At 33.4% G+C, this 21,337-nt stretch overlaps 1 protein-coding gene across 2 annotated transcripts; it reads left to right on the forward strand.

Moving 5' to 3' along the window:
- Nucleotides 1-308: 308 nt before the first annotated feature.
- On the forward strand, nucleotides 309-20,267 carry LOC126820499 (sorting nexin lst-4). Of its 2 annotated transcripts, XM_050548521.2 has the most exons (3): nucleotides 309-684; nucleotides 3,056-3,109; nucleotides 11,681-20,267. In XM_050548521.2, exons 1-3 carry the CDS (start codon nucleotides 309-311, stop codon nucleotides 13,003-13,005), a joined length of 1,755 nt encoding a protein of 584 aa, XP_050404478.1. In that variant the 3' UTR covers nucleotides 13,006-20,267. The 2 variants fall into 2 exon arrangements, with proteins under 2 accessions (XP_050404478.1, XP_050404479.1); XM_050548522.2 differs by lacking the exon at nucleotides 3,056-3,109.
- Nucleotides 20,268-21,337: the final 1,070 nt, after the last annotated feature.

Here is a 21,337-nt window from a genome sequence, read left to right on the forward strand (position 1 = left end):
CCGTGTATCTGTTATCCCTCGTCATCAGTCAGTTATATAGAGGTATGACTCGTGTTTTCCTTTGGCGTTCGTCACTTCCGATTCAGGAAACTTGTATTACTCAGCTATCGTAGCAATGATCTCTGTGTTAAAATTATATTTGGAACGTGTTTAATTAGTTCTGTCACATATGTGATAACTGATAATGACTGACACCAATATTGTCCTTTAATTTTAATTGTGTAAGGGTTTATTGCTTTCCGCCTTATTGTTCTCGGCTACTGTCAGGTGACAGCAGCAAGGGGAGATAAAAACAGTGTTTAGTCAACATGGCGGCTGTTCAAGCCAAGGGATTGTATCAGTTTGATGGAGATTCAACAAATGGCGAGATTTCTTTTGAACCTGACGAAATATTGACGATAGTCAGGCAGGATATAGGCGAAGGGTGGTGGGAGGCGAGGAGAGAAAATGGGGATCAGGGATTAATCCCAGAAACTTATGTAGAACTTCTTTCAATACCCGAGCCCCAATTTCCGCCGCCCCCTCCCCCTAATCTACCGTCAATACCGAATAACTTGCCGCTGGGAGTAACAGCACATAATCCAGTAAACAACGCCAATCATGGACTTGGCAATAGAGAAGCAAGTTACGACGAATGGGACGATGAATGGGAGGACGATGATGACCAGTCTAGCAATAGCACAGGTAAATAAAAAAACAACGTAACTTGATTGCGCAATTAAACTTTTGACATCGTCGTATAAACTTTGTTGGTCCTTTCCACTTCATTTTGATAACTGACACGGTCAAAAGGGTGGGTTCATTTGTTGGATACCAACTGTGTTAGTATTGATGGACAAAGCGTAAAACGAATGTTTCATAGTTTTGTTTTGACCTTTTAGTTCACTCAGGACACTCCTTAAAAGAGGCAAGAAACAATTTAACGGACAATTGAAAATTGAATGTGAATTTTGGGTCCAGTTACACAATTGGTATTCTTTGGCATTCGATAAACTATAGCTACTTAGTCTATCTTATAGTTTTTGTTCTACTGTCTGAACCATCGTAAATTTTGAATGGATTTCTTCGATTATGAAGAAACTACCGGTACTTATAAACTTACCTGTGTGTTTGAAATCGCCTACTGTTAAATAAAATCCATTGCACAAGTTAATATCCCAACAAGTAAAAAAGTTTCCTCTTGAAAAATTGAATTTCCACCAACTTCTGACATCGAAAAATACTAAAATGGAAGCTGATTACATCACTCTTCGGGAGAGATCATTTTCGTATAAAGGGGTTACAAAAGCTTCACTGGTTTTGTCCAATACGTGACGAAAGTTATGTTGTCTCGAACTCGGTCAAAAATACAAGTAAATACGTCAAATTTTTTATTCTTTGAAAGAATTAATTGTAGAATGGATTTTATTTAACGGGGAGGGGGCAGGGGATTTCAAACACACAGGTAAGTTTATAATAACCATCGTTAAAGATACATTATGGGATATTAGATATAAAGATGGCAGTTCCCACTATAATAGTTAAAATAGATAATGTAAAGGGTTTTGACCATTTTCGAATACATTATCATGTTAAAATTCAGCCTGACACACTTTACTAGGAAAAAAAAACATCGATAAAGGTAGAAATAGAGCAATTAGTAAGGAGTAGTTTACTCAAAGTATGTCAACTTACTTGTAACAAAGCCATAATTGACCAATTTTGCCCGAAAATGTACTCATTTTGCCAAAGGAAGCCCCCCGCGTAATCAATACCAAAGCAACCAGCGAAATCCCCTCTTTCTATTTATAGTACTCATTATAATATTCAACACCACTACTCAGCCAATAGCATCGTTTAAAATTGTAAACAAACTCGCCTTGTTGCTATGTGACTTTGTGGAGGCCGTGACCCACTTATGGCTATGACGTGACCCGTCTATCGCGACATCTGATTGGTTAAACTTTAGTGATGTCATCGTAACCAAGATGACGGCTGCCTTTCGAGTTATCGTCAACAGGCAGTAAATTATAAAGTTATGAATTAAAACTGTAGTTAATTTTAAAAAAATGTGTAGTTTTAGTAAACAAACATCCCTTGTTTAAATTGCACTTTTTTCGAAAGAGCAAACCGTGGCGAAATGTATGAACAGCTTAACAGCTTCTAATTTGTCTGCATCGGCCTGTGTTCAAAAATGGAACGATCTTGTTTTGGATTATTTTTGTGACAACATTAAACAGGAACATTCCAAAAGGCATGATTTTATTGAAATTATGTGTTTTATGTTGAATCTGATGTTCTTAACAATTGTGCCAAGTTTAGTGTCAGTTTGGCATTTTTAACCATCTGGTTGGTTACTAAGGACTTTTGTCATGCATAGCAGAAATTTTGACCGTAATCTTTAAAAAAGTTTTCTCGAAATAGGCATTTCTGGTTTCCCGGACTGTGATGAACTTGAATATGTTGATGATGGAGTAAGGTAGAGCAATGATTTTTGTACCATTAGACAGCTTATGACATTAAGATGACACATATAACTCATTTTTAAGTTTTTGGTCATTAAGACTCATTTTGTTGTCACCGGTAGGATCAGATCACAAAGCACACAGAAAATTGATGCAGGATGCACTTAATTAAAGCGACCATTCTACTCAACTGTACAATTCATTGAACTTATGAACATACCTTTACTTGCTTCTTGTACAGTAAAGCCAAATGTAGATACGGGTTCTATCATTTACACATGTAGTCAATGATTCAGATTAGTTAATTAATTTTCTCTCTCTAAATCATGGAGGGTTGGATGGCCGAATGGTTAGCAGTTAGCACGCTGTATGATAAGGTCTGTCATTGAGTCTACTGGCAGGGTTTTGATTCCCTGGTTGTACATGTACGTGACAAGTCTGTCCAACTTCGTGGGATTTCTCTGCGCAAGCCAATTATTGAAATAAAAATGAACCATCTGTTAGTCCCAAAATGACCTAGTTTGTGTTGAGTGGACATTAAACCCCATTTCTCTCTCTCTCTCTAAATCATAAAAAAGTTAAATGTATTTAAATGATTCAATAAATTTCAGTGCAGTACCGTTATAAAAGTACATCTAGCAGCTCATATGATCAGCAGTGGTTGGGTACGATTTTTTTCCATTGAAGCTTATAGTTAGGCATAGAAGAAGCCATTTGTTAATTAAAGAATTTTAAAAAAACCCTTAAAGTACATGCAGTTTATAGCTTTATTCTACTAAAAATCCTTTCTACTGGGAACAATTTTATCACTTTTAATTTTAATGAAAATTGTAGATACATTTAGAAATGAAATGAAATGAAATGGGGTTTAACGTCCTACTGTTCTGCTCCTAACCTGGGCTAATGAAGACGGGCATACGCCATACAGTGTGCTATGAGGGAAATTTTGCCCGGACAGCGGCACTACGGCCTACTCTTATATCGAATTCCAACTGCCAAGGGATCTTTTATTTGCACGCCAATGTGTACACGGGACCTCGGTTTTTCGTCCCATCCGAACGACTAGACAGCTTTCCTTGTCAGCCCCTCCGTCCTGCATCACTGACAAGGGAGAACCACGCCGGAAAATCTGGATGAACTTTCTCGGCCAATGCAGGGATCGAACACCCGACCTCAAGGCTAGCGAGCTAGCGTCTTACCCACTTAGCCACGTGATCCCCCAGATACATTTAGAAAGAAGTTGTTTAATTAGTCATCCAAAGTAGGTAGGAATATTTAATTAAACTTGTTTTATAATATGTTCATTTATAACCTAATTACTTAGTGATACAGTAGTTCAATGTCATGACACATAAATTAGATTATCAGTATGGTAATATCACCATGACATAAATAAACTTAATACAATGTATACAGTGGCGTATAATTGCATTCATATTTTGTAAGTTTTTTTACATTCTCAATTAAATAGATTTTAGTTTTTACAATACTTATTTTAAGATAGCTTTCTAATTAATACTTATATTAAATTACAGACTAGTAATAGTATAGAAAGCTGTCTGAGTTTCATAAGATAGCATTTTTAGTAGATTTTTTTTTCTATTTTCTAGAGACAAATTTGAGTTAAATTCTATATTTTCCTACTGAAATTGATCAGTGCCATTCATTGGCCTTGCTGTGTAACTTGACTCGGAAATCAAAATCAGGAAATGACACACAAGTCATGGACAGCAGAGAAAGTCATTTTTCGGTTCAGTCAAGTGCCCTGGTGTATTTGTATCAATGTGGATATTGTTTGGTTTTAATTGCTAGTCCGACTGTTGACTGACTCAACAAGTACTTAAATGCTTTTACATAGCTTAATATATTGACCTGTTAAATGTACTTCCCCCAGTTGATGACTGACTTGTCATTAGTTAGCAGTTCATACAGTAGCAATAGTTCTACTGAACATACATGTAGGTGTTGCCTACTCATCATTTATAATTTTGTCTTATACATGTACATGTACATCCAATAGTTCAAGTATATATTCAGTGCTCCATTATTTGATTTAAGACACTTTAAAAACTGAAAATGGTCAGGGTCGGCATTCCTTTGACTATATATATTGTACGTCACAATTTGATAAAGCCAAATATGTGTTTGCGTGGATGTAAAAAAAAATATTTGAACACTCCATTTTGTTATTGTTGACCCTTATGTCCAATATTTGGATTCTTTATATTTATCCACAGGGTAATCAATTTGAATGACTCCAGTCTTAATCTAGCATGATATGATTGAACTTTAATATTGGTGGTGCATTACAAAAATGTATATAGATTTGGTAGGATGGTAATCTGTATCTGAAAAATTCTGTTGGTGCCTTAAGATAGTGTAAATGGAGCAAGTCCCTGTGTCACAATTGTTGGTTTTATAGAAAATGTACACAAACTGTATTCACTGGTTGCTACAACTGTATTCTTTATCGTTTCTAGCACACTTAAATTGGTACATGTGCCTTATCCTTCCTCATGGATGTAAAATAGGTGTTTTATTAAGGACGAATTGTTTCAATCACATTTAGTAATTGTCCCCCGCCTTTCGAAGAAAGCAGGGGACTATTAAAATGGGTTCGTCCGTCTGTCCGTCTGTCTGTCTGTCTGTCTGTCTGTCTGTCTGTCTGTCTGTCCGTCCGTCTGTCTGTCCGTCTGTCTGTCCGTCCGTCTGTCTGTCCGTCACACTTTTTGGGACACAATAACTCTCTTCCTAATTGAGCTAGAATGTTCAAACTTGGTGTATGTGTTTATTAGGTCAATGCCTTGATGGAGTTCGAAGATGAGCATTTTCCGCTTAGGGTAAGCAGAGATAAGCAATTTGATTGGTTGATGCTTTGGGACACGATAACTCTCTTCCTAATTGGGCTAGAATGTTCAAACTTGGTGTATGTGTTGATTAGGTCAATGCCTTGATGGAGTTCGAAGATGAGCATTTTCCGCTTAGGGTAAGCAGAGATAAGCAATTTGATTGGTTGATGCTTTGGGACACGATAACTTTTAATTGAGCTAGAATGTTCAAACTTGGTGTATGTGTTTATTAGGTCAATGCCTTGATGGAGTTCGAAGATGAGCATTTTCCGCTTAGGGTAAGCAGAGATAAGCAATTTGATTGGTTGATACTTTGGGGCACGATAACTCTCTTCCTAATTGAGCTAGAATGTTCAAACTTGGTGTATGTGTTGATTAGGTCAATGCCTTGATGGAGTTCGAAGATGAGCATTTTCCGCTTAGGGTAAGCAGAGATAAGCAATTTGATTGGTTGATGCTTTGGGACACGATAACTTTAGTTCTAATTAAGTGAGATTGATGAAACTTGGTGTATAGTTTCATTACAGTAATACCTTGACTAAGTTTGATAATGAGCATTTTCTGCTCAGGGTAAGCAGAGCGATACGCAATTTGATTGGTCGAGACTTTGGAAAACAGTAACTCTCCTACTTTGATTGTTAGACTATAAGTAAAGATATACTGTTTGATTGTTCAATACTTTGTAAAAGATAATTTGTGATAAATTTATATGTGTCCTCTAATTATTTTCCTATTTCGGCGGGGGACATCAGCCTCACTGTTGGCTTGTTGAACTAGAAATACACGGATCTACAATTATTGTTTATTACCCAGAGAAGGTTGAAGTAGGCCATTTGATCTGAACTCGTTCGTGCTTGAACAAATTGAATAGACTAGATCATACGTACATATGGAAATATGGAAGTATTTTTCATTTTCATTTACTTATCTTGGAAAAAACAATACACTAATTAGATTAATAAACAGACTTTTGATAAGTATTTATTTGAATTATTTATTACTACGGTTAATCATCCTCTGGACCAAATTAAAATGTAAGAAGTACATGTAATATACAAGGATAGACCCTGGTATTAAAGAGACATGACTTGAAGTATATGTATATAGTCTTGAAATATTTGCTTGGTTTTGATTTGTACTAAAATCACTATCCCTCTTAGATGTTATTTTTGATTTCATTGAATTTTACATGTTGAGAATATACTTGAATTGTTTCGAAGAATGACAATCTGTGTTGAAAACTTTACAGATAAAGTCATTTTTTGAAACATAACCAATTTTTTGTCCTGCTTTCGACACATTAAGCCAAAATGGAACTAGAACTAGTAGACAATCAGACTTTCATTTAATCTTTAGAAACTACTACTAAATCGTGAGATACATGATACATGCATAAATGATGGTACATGTATGTTCTGCATTATGCACCTCAGTCAGTTGAATGGCCAGTCTGAAAGCTCGTTGTGAGAGAGAGAGACAGGGTTTGCTTGAAAATATGTTAGTCTATGAGGTGAACCATTTTTATACGCCCACATTGAAATGTGGACGTATATATTGCCGTCGTGTCGCATCCGTCAGTCCGTCCGTCAATCGTCAACAATTTCTTGTGTACGCTCTAATGCCGAAAGTTATCATCCAATTGTTTTAAAATTGATGTATGTTGTTTACATCCTTAGTGAGATGAAGAAGTCTATTTAATTTCAATAATTTCCATGTATTACGTCTAGAGTTATGGCCCTTGTTTCACTTTGTTGAACCTTGTGAACGCTCTAATGCCAAAAGTTAACATCCAATCTTTGTGAAATTTATATGCAATATTTAAGTTAGTGAAACGGAGAATCCTATTGAATTTCAGCAATATCTGTTTATTACGTCTAGAGTTGTGGCCCTTGTTTCACTTTATTGAACCTTGTGAACGCTTTAACGGCAAAAGTTATCATCCGATCTTTCTGAAATTTATATGCATTATTTAAATTAGTGAAACAAAGAAGCCTATTTAATTTCAGCATTTTCTGTTTATTACGTCAGAATTATGGCTTGTTTCACTTTATTAAACCTTGTGAACGCTCTAACGCCGAAAGTTATCATCGGATCATTGTGAAATTATGCATTATTTAAACTAGTAAAAACCACAAAGCCTATTGAATTTAAACAATTTACAATAATACAAATTAAACGATTTATGGTGATTTTGAACACTTTTTGCGAATTTTTGAACAGGGATTGGTTGTTGAGCGGGTGTGAGGGAGGTTGGTGCTGGATACACAATATAGAATGATACCTGGGTTACAGTGATTGCTGTCGCCCTCGTCCGTGGTTTCACTAATTTAAATAATTTCACAAAGATCGGATGATAACTTTCGGCGTTAGAGCGTTCACAAGGTTCAATAAAGTGAAACGAGCCATAATTCTAGACATAACAAACGGAAATTGCTGATACGATTGTTCTTTTTACTAACTTAAATGGCACATATAAATTTCATGCAGATCGACAGATAACTTTAGAAGTTAGAGCGTTCACAAAGTGCAACAAAGTGAAACAAGGGCCATAACTCTAGAAGTAATAAATGGAAATTGCTGAAATGCAATAGGATTGTTCTCTTTACTAATTTAAATGACACACATGTAAATTTTATACAGATCGACAGATAACTTTTGATGTTAGAGCGTTCCTAAGGTGCAACAAAGTGAAACAAGGGCCATAACTCTAGAAGTAATTGACGGAAATTGCTGAAATTCAAAAGGCTTTTTCACTTCACTAATATAAATCATGCACATAAATTTCACAAAGATTGGATGTGAAACAAGGGCCATAACTCTAGACATAATGAACAGAAATTATTGAAATAAATATCCTTCTTCATCTCACTAATGTAAACCACATACATGTATATCAATTTTAAAACAATCAGATAACAACTTTTGGAGTTAGACCGGACGGGGGTGACGGCAATATACGTCCACATTTCCATGTGGGCGTATAAAAATTGGGTGTGGCTCTGCCCCAAGAGGTTGGATATGGAACAATATAAATAGGTACCACATCATTTCAATAACAGGGTGGTAGAACGTTGTGAACCTGCAAACGACAAAATTTATAATCTGTATGGAACTGTCTTGTAACCCTGTCTTACCTACAAAGGAATAAATATGCGACAACCCTTGTCGACTGCTTGGTCGATTTAGCTGCTGTGGGCGTATGTTTCGTTGCCTGGCAACCTATCTTTATATTAGTGGGTATAGCTGATGGGTAGTAAACAATCAAATGGATACAAAATTTACATGTCCATCAATTCTCTAAGTTCTCGAAAATGAACGCTAGTCCATTAACCGATTGCCTGGAGAGCAGGGTTAGTCTGAAATGTGACGTGTAATTCACTGCATCTTTTGAAATTATGTAAGGTTATCGTAATTGGAGGTAAAAAAAATGTGCATTGCCATTGGTATTCAGTAATTCAGGTCACTCACTGACTCAAGTCATCGGCCAATATCCCTTGGGCTTGGAGTCCTTTGCGTAACATCTATATGTAATCCATTCTGTAAAAATATAACATTTTTTTCTTGGTGGAATTTCTCATTGATTAATATTACTACTAGAAACAGATGTTGTATTTTGATTAGTTTAATGTCTGTTTTTATTGATGTTATTTAATGTTATAGTCTTATACATGTACGTTACAGTGGAAATATGAAATTAATCTAGTAGATTTAGACATTATACAATATTCTCTTCTGTGTTTTGTTTCGAGTCTGAGAATGGGACTACATGATTTATTATTTATGCATCACAGAACAAAACAAGAGCACCAATGTTGAATTTTGATTCAAATATATCTGGCATATTATGATTGAATATGGGCTATTTTTACAAAAATGTACAAATAACGATAAAGACAAATTTTAAAAAGTAATTATGAATTTTTAAGGAAATTTTCACTGCATTCTAGAGATAGATTTATAACTCGAGAGGAAGTATGCAATAGCCATGCAGGACTCTTCTGAGATTGATGAAATTTGGTGTATAGTTTTATTACATCAATACCTTGACTAAGTTCGATAATGATCATTTTCTGCCCAGGGTAAGCAGAGTGATAAGCAATTTGATTGTTCGAGACTTTGGAACACAAAAACTCTCATTCTAATTGAGCTAGAATGTTCACACTTGGCATAGGTGTTTATTGGGTGTATGCCTTGATGGAGTTCGATGATAAACATTGTCTGCTTATGGTAAGCAGAGATAAGCAATCTGATTGGTTAATGCTTTGGGGCACAATAACTTTGGTTATAATTAAGTGAGAGTGATGAAACTCTGAGTATAGATTCATTATATCATTACCATGAGTCCATGACTACGTTCGATGATGAGATAAGCAATTTAATTGGTCAAGACTTTGGTACATAACAACTCTGCTTTTAATTTAGGTAGAATGCTTAAACTTGATGTAGATGTTCATTAGGTGAATGTCTTGACTGAGTTCAATGATTAACATTTCGAGCTAACGCTATTATAGCAGAACTAAGCAATTTCATTGGTCAGTGCTTTAGGACAAGATAACTTTGATTCTATCTGATAGAGCAGTGATTCTCAACCAGTGTGCTGCAAGATCTTCCTAAGTGTGCCGCAAAATTTTGAACGGTACACTAAGAAAATGCGAAAAACCATGTGATCCCAATTGAGTATTCAGTGGTGTCTACTGGTAACTTCATAGCTGCGTTTTTCTTTATTTAGTTTGAGTCATTCTATGTTTCCGTGTCTACAGTTGTATGCTGTCTATGACTTGTCATGTTTTTATTTTGCGAAATTCAGATATTTTTCATATATATTTAGCTAGGTGTTCTGCTATTTTTTCATATGTTCCAAGGTGTGCCGTTGGCAAAAAAAGGTTGAAAACCACTGTGATAGAGAGTGATGAAACTTAATGTATAGTTGATAATCAGTTTGATTGCTCTATACTTTTGAAAAAAATAAATGTGCGATAAATTAAAATGTGTCATCTATTTATTTTAGGATTTCGGCAGGGGACATCAGCCTCAATGTTGGTTTGTTTTTCATGGTTGCGTAAATTTTAAATCACTTGAATATACAATGTACCATTTTTTTTCTATCATTTGTACTGTTTTGTGAAAATAGCCCACATAAGCACGTCCATGAATAATTTATTTAATTCTTATGTACAAGGCTTACTTGATTACATGTATTTACATGTACATGTAGAATCAATTGTTTTAAAAAGTTTATCTTAAAATTGCAATATCTTTCTTCCGAAATCGTGCATTATCTTTTACTACTACATACATGTATATGTACTTTAGGTCCATTTAATTGAGAGTATCTACATGTATTATTTAGTGAAGAGTTATAATTTATTAAAGAGCTAGGTGTGGACATCGTTCATATTATATATGGTATTTTTGTAATTTCCAGAAGGATTCTTGTATAGAATTACATGGACATACAGTTCATGTAAACATGTTCTGGTGGTTAGAGATTCAGTGTTGATTTTACTATTTGAATGTTCTCAATGATTATTCAAATGGTTTTCAGAGATTTGCATCGGTTCAAATGTTCAGGGTTTATTCTATTGTTTTGATGCATTTTCAAAGTTCTAAAAAATATTGAATATTTAAAATAAAACATTCCTTTAATTGCTGAATTGAGTATTTACTTGAACTAATATTATTAAATATTTCCTATAGGAGACAAAACACTGACAAAATTCCGCAAGTTGTCAGTAACATCGAATAACAAATACCAAAAAAACAGTTTAAATAACCTAGAAAAATTATTGTAATGTGAATAGTCAAATATATGTGTTAGCACCAATGTATATGGTCTATATATAATACAGAACATATTATGTGCATTTATAATCAATCCATTGAACTAAATGTGTATTGTGTATACATTGTGTTGTACTGTACCCCGAGGGGTTGCATGGCCGAATGGTTAGCATGTGCGCGTTGTATCATAAGGCCTGTCATTGAGTCAACTGGCGTGGTTTCGAATCCCTAGTTGTACGTGACAAGAAGTAGGGTCGCCTGTCCATCCTCGTGGGTTTTCTCTGGGTCCTCTGGTTTCCTCCCACTGCTAAAGACCCCTACGCGCAAGCGAATTATTAAAATAAAATTAAACCATATGTTAGTCCCAAAATGACCTAGTTTGTGTCGAGTGGACGTTAAACCCCATCTCTCTCTCTCTCTCTTTCTCTGTACTGTAACCCACAATAGTACATTATGACTCCATGAGACTCGAGAGCTGAAAGGTATGAGTAAATTAGTTTAATAGTGTGTACAATACACATGTAAGTTACAACAACAAAGTTAAAAAAAAAAAATTAATGTAGTGTTTTTTCATAGTCTGTAAATTTTCTTTTGTTTTATTTTCAGACAATCAGAGTGGTGCACCAACTTCAACAGGAAGTCAGAATGAGTCACACGGTCAAGGAAACTTTGGCCTCTCTGTGCCGAAGAGGGAGCGCAAACAGGTGTCACCAACTTCAGACATGTCCAAATATGGCACGGTTAAAAGTAGCTTCAACAGATTTTCACATTTTGCAAAACTTGGAGGTGAGGCATTTATGATGGGTCAAGTTAACGCAGATGTCCCGGAGAGTGATTTGATTAAAATTATTGAAACAGAAAATGGCCCTGATTGGACACCTTTGCAGAGTCCATATACCTGCACTATTTCATCCCCGAAAAAGGCAACTAAAATGAAAGGTTTAAAAAGTTTTATTACGTATCATTTAACCCCATCTTTCAGCAATATTCAAGTTAGTCGCAGATACAAACATTTTGATTGGCTACATCTAAGATTGATGGAGAAATTTGTTTGCATACCAGTCCCTCCATTACCATGTAAACAAATTTCTGGACGCTACGAAGAGGATTTCATTCAAGAAAGAATGCGGCATCTACAACAATGGCTGGACAGAATGGTCAGACATCCTGTGATCGCTCATTCAGAGGTCATGCTACATTTTCTGACATGCACAAATGAGAAGAAATGGACCGAGGGCAAGAGAAAAGCTGAAAAAGATCCATATGTAGGTGGAAAATTTTTCTTGGTTTTGCAGATACCACCTCACGCCTGTGACATGAAAGATGTGGAAAGCCAGATGGAAGTGTTCTGTCGTTTTGTGATGAACATGAATGAAAATTGTAAAACTTTAGTTGCAACTAATAATGACTTTAGTAAAAAGCACATGGGGCCTTTTAAACGGGAGTTTCAGAAGATCGGCAGTAGTTATCGGGGGTTAGCTAGAACCTTCAATGACGACAACGTTCCATATTCACGAGATTTAACAGCAGCTATTGATTATATGGGTGAAGCTTACATGATGATTGGAGACATGTTCGAAAAACAACCACCTAAAGATCTACACCCTTTGATCGACTCAATAATTGAATATAGAGGAATATTGCAGACGTACCCGGATGTGCTAAAAGTCCATGAAGGTGCTGTAGGTAAAGCTAAGGAGTGTTTAAAATCCCAGGAAGAAGGCAAATTAAGCGAGTCAGAAGTACAAAGTGTTTTACAACGCGCTGATACAATATCATATGGAACACTTGCTGAAATGCATAATTTTCATCATGAACGTGTGAAAGATTTCAAAGACATGATGCAAAAATATTTGAAAGAGCAAATTGAATTCTATAAAGGAATAACCAGTAAACTAGAGGCATCGTTGGCCATGTTTGAAAAAGCATAAATCATAAGCAAGGCTTGCCACACTTACTCATAAAATTGGCCGCTCATTCAAACAGCACTGACATTATTTCAGTGTAGAATCCATGTAGGTCTACATCGAAATTGGTTGTACTTTCTACTGATTGACGTTTACAGTGAATGGGTGTCGGATTTTATTCTGTGTCTGAAATATATAAACATATTTACATCATACAACCAATACACATGGTAAACCCTGGCAACCCTCTGGATATGCACCTTTTTGTAGGCCTTGAAAGTTCAACAACAATTTGTTATGTTTTCAAACAATTTGTTTACCTTGGCTATGTTTTGTTGTGTTTGTTATTTTTTATACATTATTATATAATTATATACATTGTAATTTATAATAATCATGTATGTAGATTGAAATATACATGGCAGTTAACTATGTCATATGCTCTGAAAAATTCACGCTAAAAGTAAAGTTTTATATCTAAATAATAATGTATGTATGTACAAATAATTTACCGGTAATTCATTTTCTAATCTGCTCTAGTTTCATTTACTTTGCTTTGCCAATCATGTTATATTATACATGTACCCTCTTCTCATGTTACTGTGAAATGACCAAAAAAATAAGAATGTAAAAGCACCCTTTAATTTCAAACATTTCTTGACACATTAATGCATTATCTTAACAGAATTACGCACTATTACCTATTAGTGCCCGGTACAGCATTTGCTCACATTCACACATCAAAGCATGAGTTAATATATTTATGTAGAATATTACATTTGATTTCTACATGTACTTGTGTAAATAATATTTTGCAACACTTCTAAAGGTTATCAGAATGCACTCAGATGCTAAAAATAGAACTTGTTGTTTCACAATAATGTGGGCCTATGATGTGAAGTGGGTTATTATATTACATGTGTAAATTATATCAATATGATTGTTGTTATTTTCAAGATACATGTATATTATCATACCATCTGTAGATAATATTATTTAAACAAAGATCTATTCCTTTTTAGCCTGAAGTCCTAATTTTGTGACCATTGACAATGGCATTGAGCTATCAGGATCACCATACTTGTTGCTCAAAACAATGCATCTTAGGAAGTTATTTTGCGGGGAATAATTGTCTTAAAAATGTAATTAGTCTACTCATTATGAGTTGGTGTGAAATGGAATAGACCAGTAATATTCTAGACTATAGCTAAATATATATCAGTATGTTACTAAAAAGGTTATTTATTGTGGGCTTTGGCCCGGTTCTTGTATTCTATTACCGGTATATTATTTGCCTTTTGATAAGAAATACATGGTAGCTTCAAATAAGAAGTTTGGGTGTGCAATAGATAATATATTTATTCTAGAAAAAATATATCTTTAGATAAAATAAGTTTTTTAAAACATGGAAAACTGTATGGATTGTTTCTGTATAACTGATATTATATTTGATATTGATTAATAATCTATCACATGTTAATAAGATTAAATGTTAATCAATTAACTTCTGGCATCAAGGTTTAACAGGAAATGCAGCATACATGCAATTAAGGTAGCTATAACGATGAATTTTCACTCTTTTATTTTACATGGTCATTGTTATGCAAGATGATCGAGACAGTCCATTCAGAAAGTTGGATATCTTGTCATTGTGATATGCTGTTAAGTACAATTGTCAGTAACACACGGTTTGTGTACATTATGATTTATATTCATTACACAAAATCTGAATCAACAGAACCAAGAGTAGTTTTTTATACGCCCACAGGGAAATGTGGTCGTATATTTTGCCGTCACCCCCCCCTGCTCCGTCCGTCCTTTAGATAAGATAAGATAAGATTTTATTGTATCATTGCATCCACCAAGGTCAGCATACACAGTTTAAACAAAAGTTGATCATATAATTATAACATAACATCTGGGGTGATCCTTTATGGATGTACAACGTGATATAACAAGTCTATAAGCATTAAAAGATGGTCGGTATAATGAGAATCAGTATAGAGCTGAAACGAAAATTATCTAAACTAGCCTGAAAAATAAACAAACTACTTCTACCGTAAGTATTATGTCGGTCCGTTGTCCCCAATTCTTGTGAACACTCTACAGACTACATTTATCATCTGATTGTTTTGAAATTGATATATGTTGTTTGCATTAGTGAGATAAAGAAGCCTATTTAATTTCAATAACTTCTGTTAATTTCTTCTGGAGTTATGGCCCTTGTTTCACTTTGTTGCACCTTGTGAATGCTCTAACGACAAAAGTTATCAACCGATCTGTATGAAATTTATATGCATCATTTAAATTAGTAAAACAAAAAATCCTATTGAATTTCAGAAATATTCGTTAATTAAATCTAGAGTTATGGCCCTTGTTTCACTTTGTTGCACCTTGTGAACGCTCTAACAGCATAAGTTATCAACCGATCTGTATGAAATTTATTTATGCATCATTTAAATTAGTAAAACAAAGAATCCTATTGAATTTCAGCAATTTCCGTTAATTACATCGACAGTTCATCGCGTGCATTTTGCATACCGATAGTTCATTGACCAATCACGCTATTTAACCGACATTTCTCCTAATAGTTTGGATGCATCTATGGCGGGTGTGGCGCCAGGCAGGGTAAGCTTACTCTTCCGGACACCTGTTACCACTGTTTGTCGTGTAATTTATACACAAGGAGCAGTCCATTTGCTGATTACACTATTTTGCTTGAATACACTATTTTGCCTATAACGTTTTTTAGGACTTCGAATTCTGTCTTATGGTTTGGATTGTTCGTACTTGGTTTCATTTTATTTATATCGAGAGTTATGGCCCTTGTTTCACTTTGTTGTACCTTGTGAATGCTCTGACGACAAAAGTTATTATCCGATTTGTATGAAATTTATATGTATGGTTTAAGTTAGTAAAACGAACAAGCATACAGTTTCAGAAAATTTTCGTTAATTACATCTAGAGTTATGGCCCTTGTTTCATTTTGTTGTGTTTTACTTTGTTGAACCTTGTGAATGTCCAAACGACAAAAGTTATCATCCAATCTGTATGGAATTTATATGCATTATTTGGATTGGTAAAATGAAAAAGCCTGTCGAATTTCAACAATTTCGGTAGATTACTTCCAGTGTTATGGCCCTTATTTTAGTTTTTAGAACCTTGTGACCCCTCAAATGATGAAAATTATAATGTCATCTGTATGAAATTGTCTATTAAATGCCCTTAATTACCTACAAAAGAATAAATATGAGACAACCCTTGTCGACCGTTCGGACGATTTAGCTGCTGTGGACGTATGTTTTGTTGCCTGGCAACCTATCTTTAAAATAAGCTTAACCTGTGGAAGATCTGATTTTGACATTATATTATTATGAAACAAAAAATATAATCAACCAAATTAGTAAGTCTGCATAGTATGTGTGATATTTTTAAAGATTAGATTAAAAGTTAAACCTCAGAAAGCTATGACTGCACACTAAAGGTGTATTTATTAGAGAATTTAAAGTCCAAAATGTCAGAATAAAGGTTAAATACTGAGTTAGTGACTACACACAGTCAAAAGTACATGTACTTTTATTACAAAACCTTTTGGTCCAAAAATTATCCGGATGGTCAGTTTACGTTTTCATTGCTTTCATTTTAATTTCCTACCCCATCTTTATCTCTCTTCAACAAATAAAGTACAGGTACTAATAATTGTTCTATTGGTTCTTTATGAAGGTCTGTATATACTCAGATGTGGTTAATTACATATAACAACAGTCTTTACATGGAATGGTGCAGATTTTTGCCTTTTGAAATATATATATGATTTGTTTTGCAAGTTTGCTATTAGTTTCGTTGGATTATTAATATGTATATTTCATCTTCTGTGATACTGTTACAAAACAAATGGCTTTGTATAAAAGCAGCTCTATACTATTATGGATATATACATTTACATTGTTCTATTTTAATTAGTTTAAATTAAAGTAATAACTAATTATTTGTCCTTATTAGTTAAAGTATTCTGTAATTAGTTTGTAATTAGTTTACCTTTTTCAAGAAAGAAAATGTATTCCATGTAATTAGTAGAAATATTATGTAAAATATAAAAATTAATTAATTGTCACTCATTTTAATTTACATGTTAATAATTATTGTGTAGTTAGTGCAAATTATTTATAAACTATTTTATAATTTGTGAAATATTAAATGGTTCTGATTTAAATGGTCATATTAGAATCTTTGTGTATAAATATATATATATTATATATATAACATTTTATACCTATAAAATATAAATCAAACACATACATGTGCATGAAATATTACAACAATTACATTCACTTTAAGTCCATATTGTAATTTGGGTGTATTGTCCTTGCCACACTCTCTGAACACTTATGAGACCTCATTTCTTATTCAGTCAAGGATCTTATTTAATATATAACTCATTGTTAACCATACTTTTATAACAATCACAAATCCTATTGATATATTTATTCTTGCAAATGTTACTGGTGGGTTTAGGTTTTCTAACCAGGCAGCTTATAGTTATGTAACAATTTAGTGTGTATGAATTTTTCTTTTTTTGTTAAATAAATTCAATCTTATCAAATTCAAATTGTTACAAAAACTTTTTTCAGTGGTCATAGATTTCATAGGCCCCAAAACTACAGACAAAATTAAAAAAAAAAATTGAATTAACATTGATTTCAAATAGACTATACATGTAGTTTTGTTTCTGTAATACTATAAAGATGTTTCCATTATTATATTACCATTTATCTTTTGTATGATGGTATCACCATAAATAACCAAAGCCACAGTATGTCAAAATAGATATTAATTATATTTTGTAAAGATAATTAATTATTATCATTATTAAATATTTTTATATTATCCAATATTAACCTTAAAAGCATGACTAATTATATAAAAACATCTTTAGTACATGTAGCATAGGATTAGGAAGGTCAGAACTACCCACAGCCTTCCACAATTATTTAAAGATATACATGTACATGTATTCTTGTTTGGTGAATAAATTTAAGGCAAAGTTCTACTTGTACCCCTCAATGTCTTCACATATTACTAATGATGCATGTGTCAGTGTATTATAAGTGTAATTGTATTTAATGTGCACTATCAAATGAATTAATTATTCTTAATTCACTCCGCCTTTCAAGCTAGGTGTATTGTTCAGGTGTATTGACTAATTTAAATTCAATAATGAACATTTTCTGGTTAGGTTAAAGGCCCAATACCACTCTTGTTGTAACTGAATAATATGTCCCAATCTTTATTCTGGTCAACAAATTGTACTATTTTAGAATATTTCAATTAATTGATAATACAGATTTCATCTTAACACACCTTATTTAAAAATTTTGAAAAATTCAACATAATGGTTTGAAACGTCTTAACGTAAACCTTTTCAAATGAAACTTCGATTTAAAAATATTTTCGAACCCTGTGGACAAGTAAAATAGGATGTAATGGATAATTTACACAACAGGTAGGACACTTAAACATCTAGTACTTAGATAGAGATATTATTTATTTTCTGGAGCTTTCAAGCCAGCAAGAGTGTTATTGTCCCTTTAAGCTCAATTTTAAACAAAAGATAAATGTGCAAGTAATTAAAGAGTGTCATCTAACTAATTTGTGGTGTGTATTGGGGGGGGGGGGGGAGGGCATGGTGACATCAGTCTCACTGTTGGTTTGAAATACACAAAGTTGGACATCATTATGGTTATTTGTAATTAATTATGGACATGGACTTTTGATTTTACATGCCGGTCTACCTCAGGCAAAAGTACAAGTATTTAATATTGACAAATTTCACAGCTGAACTGTTTTCTAAGTGAAAATACTTCAGATGTACTAGTATAGACATTCTGTCATCATGTTTGGATGGGAATTCTGTGCATATGATCACATCAAAATCAAATTTTATATAGCTACATTTATTTGTGGTCAATTATTGTCGTCATGTCTTGTCTGTTGTCCACATTCAGGAGGCTAAATCTATCATCTGATTAAAGTTTATACCAATAAGATGTATAAGTCTTTTAATTTTATCAATGACCGATAATTACTTGCAGAGTCGTGTCCCTTGATCACTTTTAAGTAAAGTATTGTTGACAGTCTAGAGGCGAAAGTTATCAATTGATTGAGTTTTATACTGGTTATATCCAGAGAAGCTTATGGATTTCATCGATTTTTAAAACTTATTATCCAAGTTATTACGCTTAATCATTTTGACAAATCCTGTGGGTGCTCTACAGGCTATGTCATCTGATGGACATTATCATCTGTTGTTGATATCAGTATCCAGAAGGAACCTATCAAAATCTAATGCTTTCCCATAATTACTTTATGAGTTGTTGCTCTATCTTATAAATGGTCTAGTTAGCTATGAATCAACCATCAGGTGACAGTGGTGACACCCTTTGTGAACTTTAGTACAACCTGGCTGCTGTGGATGGTGTACCTTTTGTTGAATGGCAACCGATCGTTTGTTTATAAATTATCCATATGCATGTATTGCAATGTGCATGCTTTACTATTAATGGAATATAACTAATTATAAAATAAATTTACATTAATGCATAGATTCTCTAATATATGACATTAGAGGAGACACCTTTATATTTATTAGAGGTCAGCATTGTTGGAATTACTAATATAATATTTAGTTATGATAGTTATCTTAGTAAAATAATTATGAGAATAAAATTACACTTTTTTATATACTATGTAAAATTTTTCTGGCTTTTATAAATATTTATCTTTGAACTGGGACTGTTTTCATACACAATTCATTAAAGTTATGGGCTCTCTTTTTCATTTATTGTATACATCTGGAAGTATAAAATAATAAATTAATAATGTGTATGTTAATCTGTTATGAGTATCAAAATGAAGTCACAAAAATCCTGTAACAAGATAAGTAGATGGATAATGAATTATGACTGGTTTTGACTTCCGGGCTACCTGTACCACAAGAGAGATTTATCTCCAGTATAATGCCAGGCCAGATTCGGGGTATGTGGTTGTGTGTCTTGGGGATAGCTTCAGGAACTCTTTGTATTCACATAACACATTGATAAAGACAGCCCAATGCTTTTAGAGTCCCAGTATCAACACAAGTTGCATGTTATAAAAATATTGTGAATTATATAAAAGTGCTTTTATTTATAAAAAAATTTAAAATGCACCTATTAATATTATTATAAAATGACATTATTATAAATTGTTGAAATATTATAAATATTAAAGTTAGTTTGATAAATGAAGTTATCGGTTGTTGGTTATTTTTAAAGGGTCATTGTTGTCACTGGTCAAGTTGTCTAAATAGAAGTAAGATTTTATCTAAAAGATTAAGAAAAGGGTTAAGAGTTACCGAAACCCTTAAATAACCCTTAAATAATCGTTTAGACAAGTAAAATTTGAATCCCTTAAATAATCGTTTAGACAAGTAAAATTTGAATCTAAACAAATTTAGCATCTAAACATAACATTTGAAAGTATGCTGGTTTACTATAAGAATGTTATATTTAGAGACAGTCCCCTAATTATGAAAAATAGGTTGCCAGGCAACGAAACATGGGTCATCACAGCAGGTAAGTTGTCTAGGCAGTCAACAAGTGTTGTCACATATTTATTTTTCTTTTGTCAGTAATGAGAACATTTACAACACATGAAAATCTGATTACGAGTAATAAGCATGAAGTCAGAAAACATTAGAATTTGATTCGATTGTTTGTCTTATGACCTTAAACAATATATATCAAATCGTTGAAAATCAATAGGTTCCTTCATCTCATGACCTTAAACTCTGTCTATAAATTTAAAATCAATCAGATATTAACTTTAGCCTCTAGAGTGTCAACAACATATTTCAAAGTTAATATCTGATTGACTTTAAATTTATACAGTTTTTTTGCATTGTGAATTCATGGGTAAATAAAAGCAAATTCTGTATAGTCAAGTAAAGTGTATAATATTATTGGCACGAAAAAAATCAATGACAGCATTAACTCCATAAGTAATCAGGAATTTGATAGGATTGTCCATTCCACTGGTCTGAACAAAGCCTATCAAAATATCAGATGATAAATTGTATCATTATTAGAGGTTACACAAGATTCTGCAAAGTAACAAGGGCCATAACTCTAAATGTACTAATCAGAAATTGTTGAAATTAGATAGGCATTCACATCTTACTAATCTGAATAATGCATATAAATGTCAAACATATCTGGGCGACCACATTTCAGTGTTGGTATGTAAAAATGATACTTGCATTTCAACCAAGATGTAAAGATAGGTTGCCAGGCAACGAAACATACGCCCACAGCAGCTA

The sequence above is a fragment of the Patella vulgata genome, chromosome 5 (genome assembly GCF_932274485.2).
Source record: "Patella vulgata chromosome 5, xgPatVulg1.2, whole genome shotgun sequence".
Taxonomy (NCBI): Eukaryota; Metazoa; Mollusca; class Gastropoda; family Patellidae; genus Patella; species Patella vulgata.